This window comes from Anomaloglossus baeobatrachus, chromosome 1 (genome assembly GCF_048569485.1).
Source record: "Anomaloglossus baeobatrachus isolate aAnoBae1 chromosome 1, aAnoBae1.hap1, whole genome shotgun sequence".
NCBI lineage: Eukaryota > Metazoa > Chordata > Amphibia > Anura > Aromobatidae > Anomaloglossus > Anomaloglossus baeobatrachus.
This window is the reverse complement of record NC_134353.1, coordinates 871,927,444-871,947,953: the sequence shown is the minus strand read 5'-3', so window position 1 is coordinate 871,947,953 and position 20,510 is coordinate 871,927,444. Positions and strand designations below refer to the sequence as shown.

General features: G+C 41.1%; 1 protein-coding gene across 1 annotated transcript in view; it reads left to right on the top strand.

Moving 5' to 3' along the window:
- Positions 1-20,510, top strand: part of IPO11 (importin 11) — a 643,145-nt gene that overhangs the window by 347,566 nt on the left and 275,069 nt on the right. The window contains exon 24 of the mRNA XM_075326256.1: positions 4,031-4,111. Within this exon, the coding sequence (XP_075182371.1) occupies positions 4,031-4,111 (81 nt within the window). The remainder of the gene's footprint in view (positions 1-4,030; positions 4,112-20,510) is intronic.

Genomic DNA, 20,510 nt, shown 5'->3' with positions numbered 1-20,510 from the left:
GCGTGTGCTGCCCAAATAGTGACTGTAAAACCTTCACGTTGTTACTGAAAGACATGTTGGAGGCATATAAAAATGACACGGGGATTTTGTAGAATGAAATAGAGGCCACAGGTGAAGGATGTAAACACAGATTTCTTATAATTTTCAAATTGTTCGCCAACACACACAACGCTTGTCGCTGTTTTACAATGATTGATGAGCGCTTATGTTTTGGCATTTGACATTTATATAATGCAGTCAGTGCCAGAAGGGGCGAAACGCGCCAGGGAATTATTATGTCTTATATCTCTTATAAAACGCACAATGCTTCTTAAATATCTATTCCTTCTCGTGCAGCATGCAAAATCGTATTTATTGCTGCCATTAGTTTTTATGCTGCTTTGCACTTTGCTTTGTAGTTTTAAGAAATAGAAGCCATTACAGAAGGGGAAAAAAAAAAAACATAGCGAAGTATAAAATCTATGACAAGCAATAAATGAGATTTCTTGGTCGTCAGAGCAGCGAATGCAATAAATTGAATCTGAGCTACACACTGCTGTCTGGAAACATTATGCAGCTCATCCTAACCGCGTTCATGAGCTGCATTTCTGTTATCTTTTCACATGTATGGTATAGTCTTGTTGGATAAAAGAAGTTATCATCATCAGGCAGTTAAATAAAGAGTTAATGAGCATAGCCTTATATGTGAATTTAACGTCTTTCTACTTGGTTTTCCATTTAAAAGGAATTTGTCGGCAGGTTTTTGCTATGTAATCTGAGAGCCGCATAATGTAGGCGTTGATACCCTGATTCCAGGGATGTATCACTTATTAGGCTGAATGCTGAAGTTTCAATACAATCAGTGTTTCATCAGCAGGAGATTAACACTAGAGGACTAGGTCATATGTGGATGCCAGTCCAGCTAATGTATGTAACCCCACCTTCACCACTGATTGGCAGCTTTCTTGCAATGCGCAGTGTACACATTACATTACATTACACAAGCTACCAGTCAGGGATTATACACATCCCAAAAGTCTTGGCTCTGCTATATCTGCATCAGAGAAAACAGGTCTTCTATCAAAACTGCACTAAGCAGTCCAGTAAGTGATACATAACTGGAAACAGGCTCTCTGTCTCTACATTATTCTGCTGTCATATTTCATAGAAAAAACCTGAACAGGATCACTTATGGAAATGAAAGGGTTAACACCGCGCTGCCGTCGAGGAACAAAACTTCAAAGGTTCATTAAAGATCAAAGGTGATATTTTTTCTACGCGTTTCTTAATTGGAAAGCTCCTTCTTCAGGAGTAAAATCACAAATGTGTTTTCTTCCTGAAGAAAGAGCTTTGCTGCTCCGAAACACATATAAGAAAAATCACTTTTGATCTTCAATGAACCTTTGAAGTTTTGTTCCTGGACGGCAGTGCAGTGTTAACCCTTTCCTTTCCATATGTGATCTTTTTCATCTGCTGTAGGGACTTCTGCAGCCAGGATCTCTCCACCATGCGCATATAGTAGTTGTGACTTGCATAACTACCTCAGGTGAGCGGCACTTTATTTTACCCCCACCCAGGTAAGACCCTATCTACGCATTTTATCTTTCCAGTTCTCACAATCTATCATAGCAAAAACCTTCTAACAGATTCCCTTTAAAGAGAACCTGATATCTATTTATATGCTCATGTAGCTCTTTCAAAGTCAGGTCCAGCAATGTGTTTTATATGACCAGTCCATTACTGAAAAATCAGAGTTTGGATTGACATGCAAATAAGGCTGAAGAGCTATGGTAGATCTGAAGCCTCTGTCACTCCAGTTCTATTTTTCACAAAGCCCCGCCGCCTCCTGCTTTTAGTGACGGCTCCTTTGCCTGATGTCACTCATAGCAGAGGCTGTCAGTCACGCAGGAGGAGGCAGTACTGGGCGGGGAATAGCCCAGGAGTAACAAAGGCTTCTGTCCTATTTGCATATCAGTTGTCAGTATCAGAGGTACAGACTGGCCATGTAAAGGTAAAACTGGACTTGTTTTTTAGATAACTACATGTAAACTGTTTAGGGCTCGTTAACACGTCTTACTTTCCTGATTATTATGATCAGACTTTGGTCCATCTTTGTTCCGATCGTTATTCACTTTTCTCGTATTTGGATAGATAAAAAAAAAACAACAAAGTTTCTTCACCATCTGGGGTCAGTACATGAAAATCAGACTGCCCCCGGATGTCATCGGAGTGTGGTCCAATTATTATTTTCAAGACCCATTGAGTTACATTACTGGTTTTGATCTGACCTTTAACCCCATTGACTATCACAGGTACAAGTGCAAGCCGTAAAAAACACGGATAGCACTCGTATGCAAAAATTGTGATTTAATCATTAGGGTGTGAAACCCTGGTGATAAATTCCCTTTAAAGCCTAGCCTACCCTGAGACCAGTATCAAACTCAAAAAATCCCTTTAGACTGCAGCTACCTCAACCAAAACTTGAAAGCCAAGAAATTTGGTTTCTGACACTGTGGGGACTCCTCCTTCCGTATCCGTTCTGGTAAGTAGCAGAGCTGTGTTATGAGTAGAACTATAAAGCTCAGCAAACGTTCTGCTGTGACATATTAAACTATCAGAGCATATACTACTATCAGTATATTTATATAAAGGGATAACCAGACATTTGAACAAGCACTCAGCTCCAGAAAGTGAGAGCCATGATACTGGGTGTGATAGCAAGAGGAATTTTGATTTCACCGGACCAATAACTGCAGCTTGTCAAGAGCTGAAAGCAAAGTGGAGAGAGGTGGCTGGGACTCCTCTCTTGTAATGTAACTACTGAGTAGAGATGAGCTAACCGAACCAAATTTAAAAGTTTGGGTTCGTGGATCGGATGCAGTACGTGTGAACAAAACTCGTGTGAGCAATGCTGTGCTCAGGTACGCTTGGTGCTCAGCCCTATGTGAGCCGCTTGCAGTGTTTGAACAGCTCACACTGGGAGTAACAACAGCGTGATCGGATGTAGTGTGCATGAAAAAAAGTTTGAAAAAGCCTGCTCACTCTCCCCTGGAAGTATTCTACTTATGACAGGTTGTATGTGGGTGGAGACTCAAACTACCAATCAGTGATCCGGGGTTCAGGTCAAGCTCAAGCCTGTAGAGCTAGGCTCGTTTGCTGCCTGCGAACCGAGCCTAGACGGAACCACTCATCTTTACTACTGAGCACTCTTAGCCATGGTGCGGGCAGGCACTAGTGTATGAGCTTCATGGAAATCAGCTTTACACAATGAAAGATAAAAGATATAATTGCAAGAGAGTCACAGGAAAAAGCAAGTCAATTGCAGACTTGCTTATTTTAATTCGGTCTAACTAATTAAACAAATTAATAACTTGAGAATACCTCTTTACTAGTTTTATTATGTTTGAATAAATAGTGATCTGCAATCCCAGCTATCTATTCTTTTATATGTTTGTGCCTTAATTCTATTACTGTCCCCATTATAAAGGGTTAGGAAGGGTTGTTACTTCTCATCCCCCACAGAGGCGTTGCATACATTTTATCACTTTTCTAAATGTTCTGTACATCTTTTATTTAATAATGATGCATTGTAAAGTGTTAGCAATGTGATTATAGCTGAACCCAACCATTATCAGAGAGTACACTGTCTTACGCTGCCACATTGCTTGTCCCTTAATAGCCCAAAATTTTGTTGGAAATTATAATAAAATATAATTAAGATTTAATTAAGTGCTTTATTGTCAGTCATTTTGCTTATTGCTGCTTTTGTGCATTTAAAATGGAAATAAATGAGACATTGATAAGGAAATAAATGCAGATATATACAGGCACAAAGCAAAATAAAACTAATGTATGTAAGAAATTTCACTGCATACTCAATGATTTAATAAAGTGCTTTATTAATGTGATCTCATCTGTCAGCGGGCGGCTGTTTTCTTTTTCATATCACAAGAATGAATAATCTGAAGAATATTAAGGTTGTTTCATAGACAAGAAAAATTAAAGTTCCTGTGACCATGGCTGATAATGGTACGCTCTTCTTTATTGGCAGATATACGGAGCCGGCCTCTGTCAGTCCTTCATGGAAATTCTGAAAGATGTAACCATGGAGGGTCAAGTTCAAGTGCTGAAGGTAATGTTCCGTGTGCCACAATCAGTGCGGCTCCGATCTGTAGTCACTGTGTGATTTCAGGTCTCTTCTCCTTCTTTGGATCGTTCCTTCCTTCTTTACCCAGTTTTGAATTGATGACAGGGGGTCCATTATAGGAAGCCGCAACAATTCACAGTGAGGGAACCTGAAAGCAGTTGGTTCTTACCTCCATTCAGGTCTGCTTTTCTGTATGGGGCTGCTCACAAATGTCACCATCTGTAGACCTGCTCTTCATAGCTGTTTGCAAGTCCTGGTGCAAATCTACCAAAACAGCAGCCAGCCACACATCATGGGCCTGCGAGCCACATGTGGCTCCTGAGCCACAGGTTGGGGACCCCTGCTCTAGAGCATTGCCGACTAGCGTTTTTTCCTTAACCTAATTTGGCATAAGAAAAAAAAATCAATGGATGCTGTTATTGGCAGTATATTTTGGACAATGCGCACTCATCCAAATCAATGGGTGCATGAAAAACATCGGACTGCACTCGGATGATATCCGCATATCAAATATGTCTGCTCACAGCAGACACTTGGCTCACGCTGATAGCCGACACTGCTCACGCTGGCACCAGGTACTTTGCTCACGTTGGCAGCAGGCACTCTGCTCACGCTGGCAGCAGACACTCTGCTTACGTTGGTAACAGGCACTCTGCTCACGCTGGCAGCAGGCATTCTGCTCACGCTGGCAGCAGGCATTCTGCTCACGCTGGCAGCGGGCACTCTGCTCACGCTGGCAGCGGGCACTCTGCTCACTGGCAGCGGGCACTCTGCTCACTGGCAGCGGGCACTCTGCTCACTGGCAGCAGACACTTTGCTCACGCTGTTGGCAGACGCTTTGCTCACGCTGTCGGCAGACACTCTGCTCACTGGCAGCAGGCACTCTGCTCACGCTGGCAGCAGGCACTCTGCTTACTCTGGCAGCAGGCACTCTGCTTACGCTGGCAACAGGTACTCTGCTTACGCTGGCAGCAGACACTCTGCTCACTCTGGCAGCAGGCACTGCTCACGCTGGCAGCAGGCACGGCTCACGCTGGCAGCAGGCACTCTGCTCACGGTGGCAGCAAGCACTCTGCTCACGCTGGCAGCAAGCACTCTGCTCACGCTGGCAGCAGGCACTCTGCTCACGCTGGCAGCAAGCACTCTGCTCACGCTGGCAGCAGGCACTCTGCTCACGCTGGCAGCAAGCACTCTGCTCACGCTGGCAGCAAGCACTCTGCTCACGCTGGCAGCAAGCACTCTGCTCACGCTGGCAGCAGAGTTTGAACCGAATGTCATTAGCAATTAGCATGTCGCATCCAATGCTCTCATACAAGAGATTCTAAATGCCAGTGTGACCTTAGCTTTAAAGGAACACTACAAATTGTGTTATATACAGTATATTCCAGAGCTCATCTGGGCCAAGCAGTATTTTTTTTGTACTGGTTCAATGAGTCATACTCTGCCCTCCAGGCCCTGTTATAAGCACAACATGTCTTTCTCCTGGTGTGTTGTGTTCCTTTATAAAGATACTTACAGCAGCATTAGCAGCAGAGTTTGAATTAAGATGTGAAACAATCTACAACCTGTCCCTTCTGTCCACGGATGGGCATGGACTTTCTCCCTTGGATTCTACTCTTCTAAAGAAGTTGTTAAGATCCCGTCAGGTAATCCTTGTATGTTGGTGGACTCGTTTTATGACTGCTGTCTGTTAAGCCCCTTTTGAAGTTGCAGCTTTCTCCTGCACTGAAGAATGACATGATAGCGAATTACAATAAAGAAACGCTGGGAGTGTGAGATGTGCCGCCTGCTTCTTAGAGTATAATTTTGGAGGAAGGAGCATTTGTTGAGAACAGCGTGAGTCTTCTTCTGGTACATTACACAGCTCCAGCTTGTAGTTTTAATCGGATAGGTTTTCTCTTCGGCAAATCTTTGATCTCTACCTGGAGAAATGTCTATACACGTACTCTCAACTAAAATATAAGATAAAACTAAATAAATAACTTCGCTTCCACAATAATCAAGTCCTAAATATTTTAATTCATGCCAAGACTTTTATTAGTTTGTGTCTTACTAATAATGATCTTGTATGTTACAAGTTTTGTGATTGGATTTTGTAAGAATTTGAGATGTATTAGTGTCAAATCTTCAGATATTTTTAAGCATAATACATGGGTCTTGTTGCTTTATTATAATAATAATAATAATTTTTATTTCTATAGTGCTATCATATTCCACAGCACTTTACAAGGGGTAATACAAAAGGTAAAAAAAAAGTGCTTCTCGTATAAGGTTCAGCCATCAGTATAATAAATAGAGGCATTCAAATAACACTCCTTGAACCAATCACCAGCAAGTATCTGTACAAATCCAGATACAAAGTGTAACTGAGTCCATGAAAGAAAGAACAGGGGATAGTTATAATTAGTTTAATGAAGTGAGATGGTAGGCAAGTCTAAAAAAATGTTATTAGGGCACACTTGAAACTCTGGATATTAGGGATTAATCAGATTGTCTGGAGTAGCTCATTCCAGAAACTTGGGGCAGCACAAGAGAAGTCCTGGAGACATGAGTGGGATGTTCAGATTATAGAGATTGTTAATCTTAGGTCATTAGATTATGTTCTGTGTTACATGAGCTCCGTGTTGTTAATAATTACCCCTGTTCACGTGAAAACAAAACCAATTGCACCCCCATGTCCCCACCCACAAAGCTACAGGTGATACAGATCTTTACATGACAGCTATCCATGGCCTGCCTGTGTACTAGGCAATGACTGCTTTGAGGGAAATCTTCTAATAGATCACAGACTGAACATGAGTCAACAGTGTGATGCGGAAGCAAAAAAGGCAAACACCATTCTAGGATGTATTAACAGAAGCATACAGTCTAGATCACGTGAAGTCATTATCCCACTTTACTCCTCTTTGGTCAGACCTCATCTGGAATATTGTGTCCAGTTCTAGGCACCACATTTTAAAAAAGTCATCAACAAACTGGAGCAAGTTCAGAGAAGAGTGGCCAGAATGGTGACTGGTCTGCACACCATGTCCTATGAGGAATGGTTACAGGATTTAGGATCGTTTAGCTTGCAAAAGAGAAGACTGAGAGGAGACCTAATAGCTGTCTACAAATATCGTAAAGGCTGTCACACTGTAGAGGGATCAGCTTTATTCTCCTTTTCCCAAGGAAATACTAGAAGCAATGGGATGAAACTGATGGGGAGGAGACACAGATTAGATATTAGAAAAAACTTTTTGACAGTGAGGGTGATCAATGAGTGGAACAGGCTGCCACAAGAGGTGGGGAGTTCTCCTACAATGGAAGTCTTTAAAAGCAGGTTGGACGGACATCTGTGTGGGATGATTTAGTGAATCCTGCTTTGAGCAGGGGGTTGGACTAGATGACCCAGGAGGTCCATTCTGATTCTAATATTCTATGATTCTTCCCTGCAGCTTGTAGATGGCTGTAAGACCCTGGGGCAAACGTTAGACCACAGTATAAGGCCAGGCCATTTTCCCCCTATTCCCATTCTTGTGTCTTTTTTTTTTAAATATACGGTTTAACCCCTGAATGACTATGTTCATCATGAATAGTGTCCCTGCTTCACACTTGAGCCTGTATCTTTGCTAGCAAATGATGGGGGAATTATTCAGCCATCACCTGCCTCCAATAACCGTGGGTTGAGGTGACGGCTGTCTGACAGCGGCATTTACAGTACGTCAGCATGGGGGAACACTGAGCGTAACAAAGAAAAAGTCAAAACAGAATTGCAGTTTTTTAGTCATTGCAAAAACGTAAAAAAAAATAATGTAATAACAGACGATCAAAACATCTTTTTTACCCTTATCCTTTTTTTTTTAAATATTTTTTTATACTAATTTGTGATTTTATTTTTTTTATCACTTAAATGAAATAAAAGCTATACATGTTTGTTATCTGTGTACTCGCGTTGATCTGGAGAACCATACTGCGAGGTCAGTTTGATGGTAAAATGAACGCTGTAACTACAAATCTCATCTTAAAAACAATTACAGAATTGCACTTTTTTTTTGCTATTTTGCCTCACCTGCAATTTCTTTTTAACACTTTCCATTGAAAAAATGGATGGTGTCATTCAAAAGCACAATTCGTCTCGCAATTAAACAAGCCTTCATATGGCTATTTTGAAGGAAAAATCAAAAAGTTATGGCTCTTAGAATAAGGGGAGGAAAAAAAAACGGAAAAAAAAATCTCCCAGTCTATAAGGTGTTAAAGAGCTGTAAACATTTTTCTCATTTTGTTATAAAAATAATTTTTGCATTTTTTTTTTGATACAGTGCGACCAATTTTTAATTTATCCTCATACATTCTTTTTCTACCAATATCAGCAAAAAAAATAAATAAATAAGAGTCTGCTTTTCGTATTTTTTTGTATGACCACAAAAGACCAATAATAAGCTTTTTAGCCCCTTCTCAACATTGCTATTTTCCATTTTTGCGGTTTTTGATTTTTCCGCCCTTACTCCCAAGAGCCATAACTGATTTATATTTCCGTCCACATAGCCATATGACAGCTTTCTTTTTGCAGGACGAGCTGTACTTTTCAGTGGCACCATTCATTTTTCATGTGATTTACTGGGAAGCAGGAATATTTTCCAGTGCTCTAAAATTGCAAAAAAAATAAATAAAATAATAATAAAAAAAAACGCAGTTCCATGATTAGTTTTAGGGTTTTTTATTTACAGTGTATGGTAAAAATTACCCAGAAATATGTTTCACCAGGCCAGTACGTATACGCCGACAACCAACAGGCATAGTTTTTTTTAGTGGTGAAAAAAAATTCTTAAATTTATATAAAAAAAGAAGAGAAAAAATCTAGCTATGTGAATATTTTCCGAGACTCGTCTTATTTTCAATTTTCAGTCAATGGGGCTATGTGAGGGCTTGTTTTTTGCTCCATTAGCAATTGTTTTTATTGATATTCTGTGTAAGATATCATTTTTTGATCGTCGTATTCAACTTTTTTAGTGTTGCTGTCACACACGTGACTAGAAGGGTTTACTTAGTACCCAGAAGATGGTTACCATTTCGTAATCTGTTTTTATACATCAGACATGTTTTCTTTGTTTATGTTTTTTCTTTTTTTTCATCAAGGGCAACACTAGTAATAGTGATTTGGATTGTCAGTGGTCTTTTTAGTATTTATTTTTCTTGCATTTCATATATTTATTTATTTTTTATATATTTTGCACAATGTGCTTCTCATAAAGTCATAAAAGATGAGTTTTTTTTAAACATTTTATTTTCTGATTTCCCCTTTAACTAGAGGAGGTATGATGACTTCTGTTAATGGAGAAATTTTACCTCCTGACTTCATAGCAGGGATCACTGAGTTAACTAGGACCCAACCTCTGCTGTTTCCCTACAGCCAGCAATCATATGATTATTGGGTCCGGCTTGTTCGGCTCTGTGTATACAGCAATCAGGAAGGCAGATATGGTAATAAAAGCTCTCTGCCTTCTCTATGGTTACTATCATTATGTCTTGACAACTAGCTTTCCACTCCATCAGCTGCACAATTTTGTGCAACTTCTATACTTGCCAGTGACATTTTAGAACATCACTGTAGAGTAAAATGCAGATGGCCTGAATCTTTAAATTCTTTGGGCAATCCTGAAGTAGATAAGCAAAAAAAAAATTCTCAATATCGAAGGTCTGTTGGTGATGTCTAAGGCTATGTGCCCAAGAGAGATTAAACCTGCGGATTTATCTGCGGAATTCCGCGGATTTTCTGGATTTTCCAGATAAATCCGCAGGTTTCAGCATGCACAGACACTCCCCATGTTATCCTATGGTACATGGGGAGTGCTGTGTCCATGCTGTGGATACGTGCGGTTGCAGAACATGCTGCGGATGTCCCTCAGCTGCAAGTAATTGCATGTCAATTTTTTCTGCCGAATTACCTGCGGAAATCCCGGCTCTCCACTATGGAGATAAGGTCGGGTCTTCCGCAGGTAATCCGCATGAATGTCCGCAGGTTTTCCGCAGCTATTTCACTGTACTAACGCAGCTAAAAATAGCTGTGGATTCCGGCGAGCAGCTGCGGGAAACCTGCGGCCGTACCTGCGGATATATCCGCAGGTACGAGCTCCCGTGGGCACATAGCCTAATAGATGGGATTAGCATGTGTGCACCCTTACTCTACTCAGTATACTGCATTGATACAACCTAGACTGCCACGTCCTGCTTTATGATCTTGTAGTATTGATGTGCGACATTGACTTGACCACTGCTGCCTCTACTACCTGCTAATAAAATTACTAAGAAACTAAACTATTGATGCTCAAGTTGAAGTATTGGTCTGATTTCACATCTAATGATTTCTTATGGGATCCCACCCATTGCAATCTGCGACCTACTGCTCCACCGAATCCCAAACGTATTGGATTTTGCGATCTACGATTACAAATCACACGTTTACCCACTTGCCATAGACTTCAGCGTATGTTACAAGCGAATGCGACTTGTCTTTCTGCGATTTGACCGCTCTAAAATAGACAGCAGGCTGTAGACTACATGCACAAATGTTTTTGGTCTTGCAAATTGTCTGAAAACTGCTTTCGCGTGACACATCACTCGGTAGCCAAAAGCTGTACATTTCATGGATGGCTTATTCTTTTCTTTCTTTTTCCCTGCATTTTTTTTCAAGGCAGTGAAGTGAGGATTAGCGATAATAGCTTATCATCAGGATGTGGGTACGAGTTTTCATTGAGACCAAGATGATTTTTGTTTTGTATGAGGTCAGCCACTGGATATTCTTTACTTTGGAGCTGCACTCTCAGATGACTTTCATACCGGGCAATTTTCCCCCTTTCCTGATTAAGCACACTCTCAGGGTTTTTTTTATGCGTGGGATTATGTTATCTTTCGAATATTCATTCATTTTTGCCTCTTTGCGATAGATGGGACTTCCTTTTTGTCAATTTTAAAATCCTTTTTCTTTTTTGCTGATAATGGGGAAATGTTAATAGAAAATCAGAAATACATGTCTATATGTCTATGTTTCTCGTGTTTTTCACACTTTCTAAAGACCTCCATAAAATATTACAAATTAGCTTCCTACTGTAGATTTTTTTTTTTCTTTTTCAGAGATGGAGCTTGAAACTCAGACTGATGTTTGGCTTCTTTTTCTTGCTTTTGTATTTACTTCCTTTTCCATTTATTTCACACACTTCATGTAAGGGTATTAGTTGAGTTAATTCTTTATGCTCCATTTTACACAGTACTATATTTACCATCAGTTATAGACCCTGATTATATGATAGCCTGTAGGTGGAGAACTCTTACCTGACCACAGACCACATGTTGACTATGGACTATTGTACTTTCCAAAGAATACAGTTGTGCTCAAAAGTTTACATACCCCGACAGATTTTTTGCTTTCTTGGCCTTATTTGAGAGAATACGAATGATAACACAAAATCTTTTTTTCCACTCATGGTTAGTGGTTGGGTGAAGCCCTTTATTGTCAAACTACTGCGTTTCTCTTTCTAAATCATAACAACCAAATACATCCAATTGACCCTGATCAAAAGTTCACATACCCTGGTGATTTTAGTCTGAACACTTGCACAGAAGTTGACACATATGGGTTTGAATAGCTAAGAAAGGTAACATCCTCACCTGTGACCTGTTTGCTTGTAATCATTGTGTGCATAAAAGCTGAGTGAGTTTTTGTGATCGGGACAGGCTCTTGCATCTTTCATCCAACCACTGACGTTTCTAGATTGTGAGTCATGGCGAAAGCATAAGAATTGTCAACGGATCTACAGGAAAAGATAGTTAAACTGTATAAAACAGGAAAAGGATGCAAAAAGATATCCAAGTAATTGATCATGCCAGTCAGCAATGTTCATACTGTGATTAACAAATAGAAAATCAGGGGCTCTGTAAAAACCAAACCACGATTAGGTAGAGCAACAAAATTTTCGGCCACAACTGCTAGGAAAATTGTTCGGGATGCAAAGAAAAACACAGAAATAACATCAGCTGAAATACAGGACTCACTGAAAACTAGTGGTGTGGCTGTTTCAAGATGCACAATAAGGAGACACTTGAAGAAAAATGGGCTGCATAGTTTAGTCGCCAGAAGAAAGCCGTTATTGCGCAAATGCCACAAAGTATCTCGCCTACAATGCGCCAACCAGCACAGAGACAAGCCTCCAAACTTCTGGACCAAGGTAATTTGTTATGATGAGACCAAAATTGAGCCACAACCATAAACTTTACATTTGGAGTTGTGTCAACAAGGCCTATGATGAAAGAAACACCATTCCTACTGTAAAGCACGGAGGTGAATCACTGATGATGTAGGGATGTGTGAGCTACAAAGGCACAGGAAACTTGGTCAAAGTTTAAGGAAAGATGAATGCAGCACGCCATCAGCAAATACTGGAGGCAAGTAACTCATCAGTCTGGAAGCTGCGCATGAGACATACTTCGACAGTCCAACATGACAACGATCCAAAACACAAGGCCAAGTCGATCTGTCTTTGGCTACAGCAGAACAAAGTGAAGGTTCTGGAGTGGCCATCTCAGTCTCCTGACCTCACTATCATTGAGCCACTCTGGGGAGAAGTCAAGCGCACAGTTCATGCAAGAAAGCCCAGGAATTTACAGGAACTGGAGGCTTTTTGCTAAGGAGAATGGGTAGCTTTTACCATCTGAGAAAATAAAGAGCCTCATCCACAACTACCACAAAATACTTCAAGCTGTCATTGATGTTAAAGGGGGCAATACACGGTATTAAGAACTGGGGCATGTGAACTTTTGATCAGGGTCATTTGGATATTTTTGGTTGTCATTTTGATTTAAAAAGAGAAAACACAGTTGTTTTATAGTAAATGGCTTCACCCAACCACTAACCATGAGTGGGGAAAAAACATTTTGTGTTATCAGTCATATTCTCTGAAAAAAGGCCACGAAAGCAAAAAAATCTGCTGGGTTATGTAAACTTTTGAGCACAAGTGTACTTGGCCATTGTAGTTTTTTAATAGCTTATCGATAGCTTGACTGTGATCCATGTCCATCCTTGTTATATCTTTCCAGTTGTGCGTTTGCCCAAAATGGAACATAAAAGACATTTTTTTCCCTTTTGTAGGTTGTCCATAACCAGATCTATTTGGTCCAGGGAATCTTCTATTAGGTTGAATTAGTTTAGAAGTATTAATCCACATTACGCTAAAAGCTCAGAAACTTTATAAGACAGTCAAATGCTCCTTTTATAAACTGTTAAATCCTACAAAGTGCATTGTCATATTTTAGTATCTTGTATTTTCTTTTAATATTGTTCTTTAAGATCGTATTTGCTGTTCTTTTGATGTCTTTAAGTAGCTCCGAGATCAAAGACACTGCCGATACTTCAAAGGTTGAGGGTGATTTTGCACAACCAATGCGTCTTAAATGTGTGCAATTCCCAAAATGTGACCTCTAATCACATTTAAATGTGTTTTTTTTCCTCTTGCTATAACCTAGTTTGTCCTTGTAACTTCTCACAAATGATACCTGGGCACACTCCCATTATAACATCCCGTTCTCGCTGTCACACAGGATGAGTGTGCTCGGCAATGTCAAGAGTACAGATGGCCAATTACGTAGATTTTCGGCACCAAGTCAATGTGCATAGAAACATTGCTGATTTCTCTACTCCTGTTAGTATATCAGGATGGTGATACTTAATTATTGTCCTATGTCCTGTTTAGGCGTCTTTGTAATATGGCTTTCGTGAATAGAATATGTCCTAAATTTAATAATGTGGTATAACCGATGATGTAAGTGTGCCCCGTATCATCTGTGCTCATAGATTGCTAGTCTTAAGTACAACTTCTACACATCTTCTATGTTATTTCTAATTTTATATTTACCCTCCTGTTCATAACGTAGAAGCCATTGTTGAATTGGAGATGGTGCTATGATTGCCAGCAATTTGTTTATATCATTCCAACGTTCTATTATTTTGTGCTTATGCTTCAGCACTTTTTACACTTCTGTCGTAGGATGGAGTCCTAAAGGAGCCATTTGGGGGGGACCCATTTTGCAAAGGGTCCTGTCTAGAGTTAGTCCAACTTGATTAGCAAGATTGGTCCATTGGCCACATTGGTCATCTTTGGCTGCTGGATTTGAGCCCATGGAAATGGCCTTCTTTTGATTATCTGGCTTTATTTGAAGTCATAGTCACCAGGTTTGCTAATTGAAAGAAGAGCCACAGATGCCTTCAGGTTAGATGTGGCTCCCTGCTACAGCCACAGAACATTGATGTGACCAATGGACCTGGTCCTTAGATTCAATTCACACTAATTCTAGTCTTGACAGATCCCATTGAATTTTGAGTCACACACACACACATATATACAGTAAATATACACATATATATATATATATATATATATATATATATATTTATATTTATTTATATAGCTTTTATGAGGAATCTAGAAAATGCTACATTAATCTGCACCAATAATTGTATAAAATATAAAGAGAAAATGGAAATCTGTTGAAACCACATATCCTTTCTCACCCTGACAAATACAGGACTCCATAATGGTGTTACTGTGTCTGGATAGAAGAACAGGACCATTGTGTCTATATTCTGGTGGACATTAGCAGGAAAAAAACAACGCTAGGGTCCGAAATAATCAGATCAGATTGTTATTGCGTATTTCAGAGAAAAATGCCTGTGGGATAAAACCTAATATTTTGCCTTATGCTCTTTTTTTACCAAGCAGAATACTACAACAGAAAACTATTCTGTAAATCAAGTAAAGACAGTAAAGTAAAAATAATGTGAATAGAGCATAATTAACATTGTTTCAGAAAGGCTAGGCGGTGATACCACATCTTAAAAATGCGCCCAAAACTATTAATGTGGCCTTATGATTTTGCTGGAAAACAGAGTTATTACTTTTTAAAATAACGCAGCCATTGGCCACCGAAAAAAAATTAAATAGCGCCATTAATGTTATTGACCCCAAAGTACACTTAAAATGAGTTTTCTTTTATATTCCCTTGACTTCTCTGCTCTCCTCATGGGCTTTGCACTAGATAGGCATACAGCTGGTGCCATCATACCCAATTATAGGGAACCTGTCAGGTCTTGTATGCAGTTAGAACCACGAGCAGTTCTGGGTGTATATTGCTAATCCCTGCATAACAGTCCCAGCCTAGAGTAGCATACATAAAGAGATCTTTAGAAAAAGTATTTCTAAAGATCCTTTATAATATGCTAATGAGGCCAGGGACTAGTTGCAAGGGCGTTAGTTCCCTTGGCTAGTTGGCCCCCTTAGCATGTAAGCACACCTTTGTGGACGTGCTAACATGCGAATGAATGTAGAGCATTAGATCCATGGTCTTTCTCACCTGTGCTGCCACCGATGGTTTTCGTCTCAGTTCTCATAATCAGACTTCCGGTTATGCGCACTACACCATATCCAGATTGAAGCCAAGATGCATACTTATAATAATAATACTAAGTGTTATTTCTATAGCGCCAATATATTCCGTAGCGCTTTACAATTAAGAGGGGACATGTACAGACAATATGAGACAATACAAAATAACAAAATTAAGATACCAGGAGGAGTGAGGGCCCTGCTTTTAAGCTTACAGTCTATGAGGAAATAGGGGAGGCACAACAAGTGAATGGGGGGGAGAAAAGCTTGTCATATATGGTCCTGATCATGCACACTAAGCTGAAATCCAGAGTCGGTTCCAGTGGCAGCAGAGAAGCGAGATTGAGTATGCCTCTGACGTTGCACATTCATTAGCATGTTAGCAACCTCACAGGGGTATGCATACATGCTATCTGGGCCAACTAGCCAAGGGAAATAACACCCTTGTGACTAGTCCCTGTGCTCATTAGCATATAATGAAGGATCTTTCGAAATATTTTTTCTAAAGATCTCTTTATGTATGCTACTATAGACTGGGACTTCTATTCAGGGATTAGCAATATGCACTCAGAACTCTTCTTGATTCTGGGTGCATATTGGACCTGGCAGGTTCCCTTTAAAAGAAGGGCTTTCTGAGAACAAAATGTACCTGCTCGAAGTACACCTATTCATTTCTACATGTGTAGAGGAGAACTAAAGCATTACATAATACCCATCTAAATAAATGGGCAGTCTTTGTAATGAATGGATGAAGACAAAGATCCTCTTCATTCTTGATAATAGATTAGTATTCTCTAAAATGCCTAATAGAGTAATTGAAACTGGATTTTCCAAACCAGTCAAACCTTTCAAAGTTAAAACTTTACTATAAATGAATGTATCTTGTCTTTCCGTCTTGGTCTTCGATACCCCAGCGATTAGCACATTCTTATCTGTAAGACATAACCCGAGATCCCATTTCTAAAGCACAAATAAGACAGTTGTTTCTTAGCATTCATGTCACCGTGCCGTCCAGCTTCAGCGCACTTACCAGGATAGGAATAAATACCTTCAGGTTATTTGTTTCTGACCAAAGTGAGATACAGCAACAATTCCCTAATGTCTCATTCGTTTCTATTTTTTCCCGTCAGTACACGGACTTGTTGAATCTTACTTTGGTTTTCAATAGATATAATTTACATCTTGCTTTTATACCAAACAGGTCTGTTATCATGCAGCCACCGGGTTAATGCTTCTTTTTCCTTAGATACGTGTAGCTGAACCTACCTGTGTGTGGCTGCATCATTTGTGGATTGTAGATACATTAAGATGACTGCAAAGGCCAAGGTTTGTCAATTAACTCTTCTCCAGATGGAAAATTATGAGCCCAAATTTGCATTTTTACTTTTGGGAAATTATTGTAAGTGCAAAGGTACCAATAAGGTTAGAACTACACACTGTACCAATATTGACTTGCTGCCAAATCCACATTATTTGCATGATATCATAGCAAATTACCATATTTTAATATCACATATTGCTTAAAGGGTTTGCTGGCACTTTTATGTTGATGGCCTATACTTGGGATAGGTCATAAATATCTGATGGTATGTTGGACAACCAAACTATCATCTTCCAGATGGGTTGGAAAGTTGACCGTAAGGACATGAATTCAAATAATAATATTCTTTATTTCTATAGTGCCAACATATTTCGCAGCTCTTTACAATTCAGAGGTTCATATTCAAACATAAGTAACAGTTACAGAAGATACAATAATTAAAGGAAAAATAAAGACAACCCTGCTCATAAGAGCTTACGATCTACCATGGGATGAGGTGACATAAGGTTCACGTGTTTATTTACAACAACTGTCCAGCCATCTCCAAAAAAATGGGGGATAGATAAAAGCTACATGAACCAGTCATCAGCCAATCTTTGTAATGCTTTGGGTACAGTGGAATTTGACGGAGAATTAATGTTCTGAGGAATAGTGCAGGGGATATATATGATTTGACTTTGATTAGGGAGTGTGATAGGCTACCCTAAGGCGGGCTTTGCACGTTGCAACATCGGTAACAATGTGTTACCGATGCTGCAGCGATAGTCCCGCCCCCGTCGCACGTTCGATATATAGTGAAAGCTGCCGTAGCGATTATTATCGCTACGGCAGCTTTACACGCACATACCTGCCGTGCGACGTCCCTCTGGCCGGCGACCCGCCTCCTTCCTTAGGGGGCGGGTCGTGCGGCGTCACAGTGACGTCACACGGCAGGCGGCCAATTGAAGTGGAGGGGCGGAGATGAGCAGGATGTAAACATCCCGCCCACCTCCGTCCTTCTCATTGCAGCCGGGAGGCAGGTAAGGTGAAGTTCCTCGCTCCTGCGGCTTCACACACAGCGATGTGTGCGGCCGCAGGAACGAGGAACTACATCGTACCTGTCGCTCCCCCGGCATTATGGAAATGTCGGAGGCTGCAGCGATGATACGATGACGACGATTTTGCGCTCGTTCATCGTATCATCTAGGATTTACACACTACGACATCGCAAGTGACGCCGGATGTGCGTCACTTTCGATTTGACCCCACCGACATCGCACCTGCGATGTCGTAGTGTGCAAAGCCCGCCTAAGATGTGTTTTTAATGAGTGTCTGAAGCTGGCTAAGTTGTGATTCGTCCTAGTTTCTTGGGGTAGAGCATTCCAGAGGATTGGTGCAGCTCGGGAGAAGTCTTGGATCCGGGAGTGGGAGGTTCGGATTAGTGTGGCTGTTATTCGAAAGTTGTTTGCTGAGCATAGAGAATTTGTAGGGTGATAGACAGAGATGAGGGTGGAGAGGTAAGGGGGTGCTATCTTGTGGAGAGGTTTGTGAGTGAGAACAAGCAATTTAAATTGGATCCCATAGGGTATGGGCAGGCTGTGCAATGATCGGCACAGAGCGGAAGTGTCCGATTAACAATTAGCCAGATAGGTGACCCTGGCCGCTGCATTAAGGATGGACTGTAGAGGAGAGAGTCTAGTTAAAGGGAGACCAATTAATAGAGAATTGCAGTAGTCAAGGCGGGAGTGGCTCAGGGCCACGGTGAGGGCTCTTGTTGTTTACATGGTAAGCATAGTGGTGTGCAGCCATTTAGTATTACTCGTTGTGCCCGATCATTAAGCCAGTTGTGAATCCATCTAACTGATTTTTTGTCGATTCCATACTTGATCATTTTTTCCATGAGGATGTTATGTGATACTTTATCGAATGCCTTACTGAAGTCAAAGTATACTATATCCATGGCATGCCCCTGCTCCAACCATTCAGTGACTTTGTTATAGAAGGAGATCAGGTTGGTCTGACCAGATTTATTGGTCATAAAGCCATGTTGGCTCTGGTTACTTGAGAAAGGAACAATGAAAAGTGGCTAAACACAAAATAATGTGGTACGTCATGTCACCAGATGTATCCAGAATTCTGGCATATTTGTCTTTGTAAAGCTCTTGTATTGTGTTTTAAGATTTAAGCCTGCTTTACACGTTGCAATTAGTTGTACAATCGCATTTGCGATGTGACACGCCCAGGTCGCATATGGGATCTTATGAGATTGCACGTAGGTCGTTAATTTGCTGTCACACGTGCGTTAGTAGTCTATGTTTAATTAATCAATTTTGTGTGCGATCTTTCAGATCATGTGTTCTGTGACGTATGCATTGTGCACCCTTTATTTTTTTTATTTATTGATTTACCAAGCGTGTGTAATGCGTAGGGGATCCATTTTTACTATGTCATCTGCCATTCAGCTCTGCTACATGGCTGCTGACAGCAGACACTGACAGCCATGTAGCAGAGATGAATGGCAGATGACAGCAGACACAGACAGAGCCGCACAATCAGAATGAAGTCGGATGAACTTCACCCGACTTCATTGTCATACCGCGGCTCTGTCTGTGTCGCCTACTGATTAGCGGTCACCCTTGAAGGACTCACCGGTGACCGCTAATCTCCTGAGTGACTGAATTGAGCAGCCCTCTCTCATACTCACGATCCCCGGCGCGGCGCTACACGGCGTTCACACTGCTCCGGCGGCTTCTCCTCTTTTGAAAAAGCCGGCCGCTCATTATTCAATCTCGTATTCCCTGCTTTCCCCGCCCACCGGCGCCTATGATTGTTTGCAGTCAGACACGCCCCCACGCTGTGGGACAGGTGTTTCACTGCACCCAATCACAGCAGCCGGTGGGCGTGTCTATACTGTGCAGTGAAATAAATAATTAAATAATTAAAAAAAAAAACGGCGTGCGGTCCCCCCCAATTTTAAAACCAGCCAGATAAAGCCGTATGGCTGAAGGCTGGTATTCTCAGGATGGGGAGCTCCACGTTATGGGGAGCCCCCCAGCCTAACAATATCAGTCAGCAGCCGCCCAGAATTGCCGCATACAATAGATGCGACAGTTCTGGGGCTGTACCCGGCTCTTCCCGATTTGCCCTGGTGCGGTGGCAATCGGGGTAATAAAGAGTTAATGGCAGCCCATAGCTGCCACTAAATCCTAGATTAATCATTGTAGGCGTCTCCCCGAGATACCTTCCATGATTAATCTGTAAGTTACAGAAAATAAACACACACAGCCGAAAAATCCTTTATTTGAAATAAAAAACACTAACAAATACCCTCATTCACCATTTTATTCAGCTCAAAAAAGCCCTCCATGTCCGGCGTAATCCAGGATGGTCCAGCGTCGCTTCCAGCTCTTCTGCATGAAGGTGACCGGAGCAGCAGAAGACACCGCCGCTCCTGTCACCTCCACGCGGTAACTGAAGACAGCCACGCGATCAGCTGAGCTGTCACTGAGGTTACCCGCAGCCACCGCTGGCCGCGAGTAACCTCAGTGACAGCTTAGCTGATCGCACTACTCACCTCAGTTGCCGCGTGGCAACGTGTAAAGCGGGCTTTAGTTGTGCCGATTGTGTAACCCCTGTAATTATATTTCTATCAGAATGCATTCACATGCCTGCG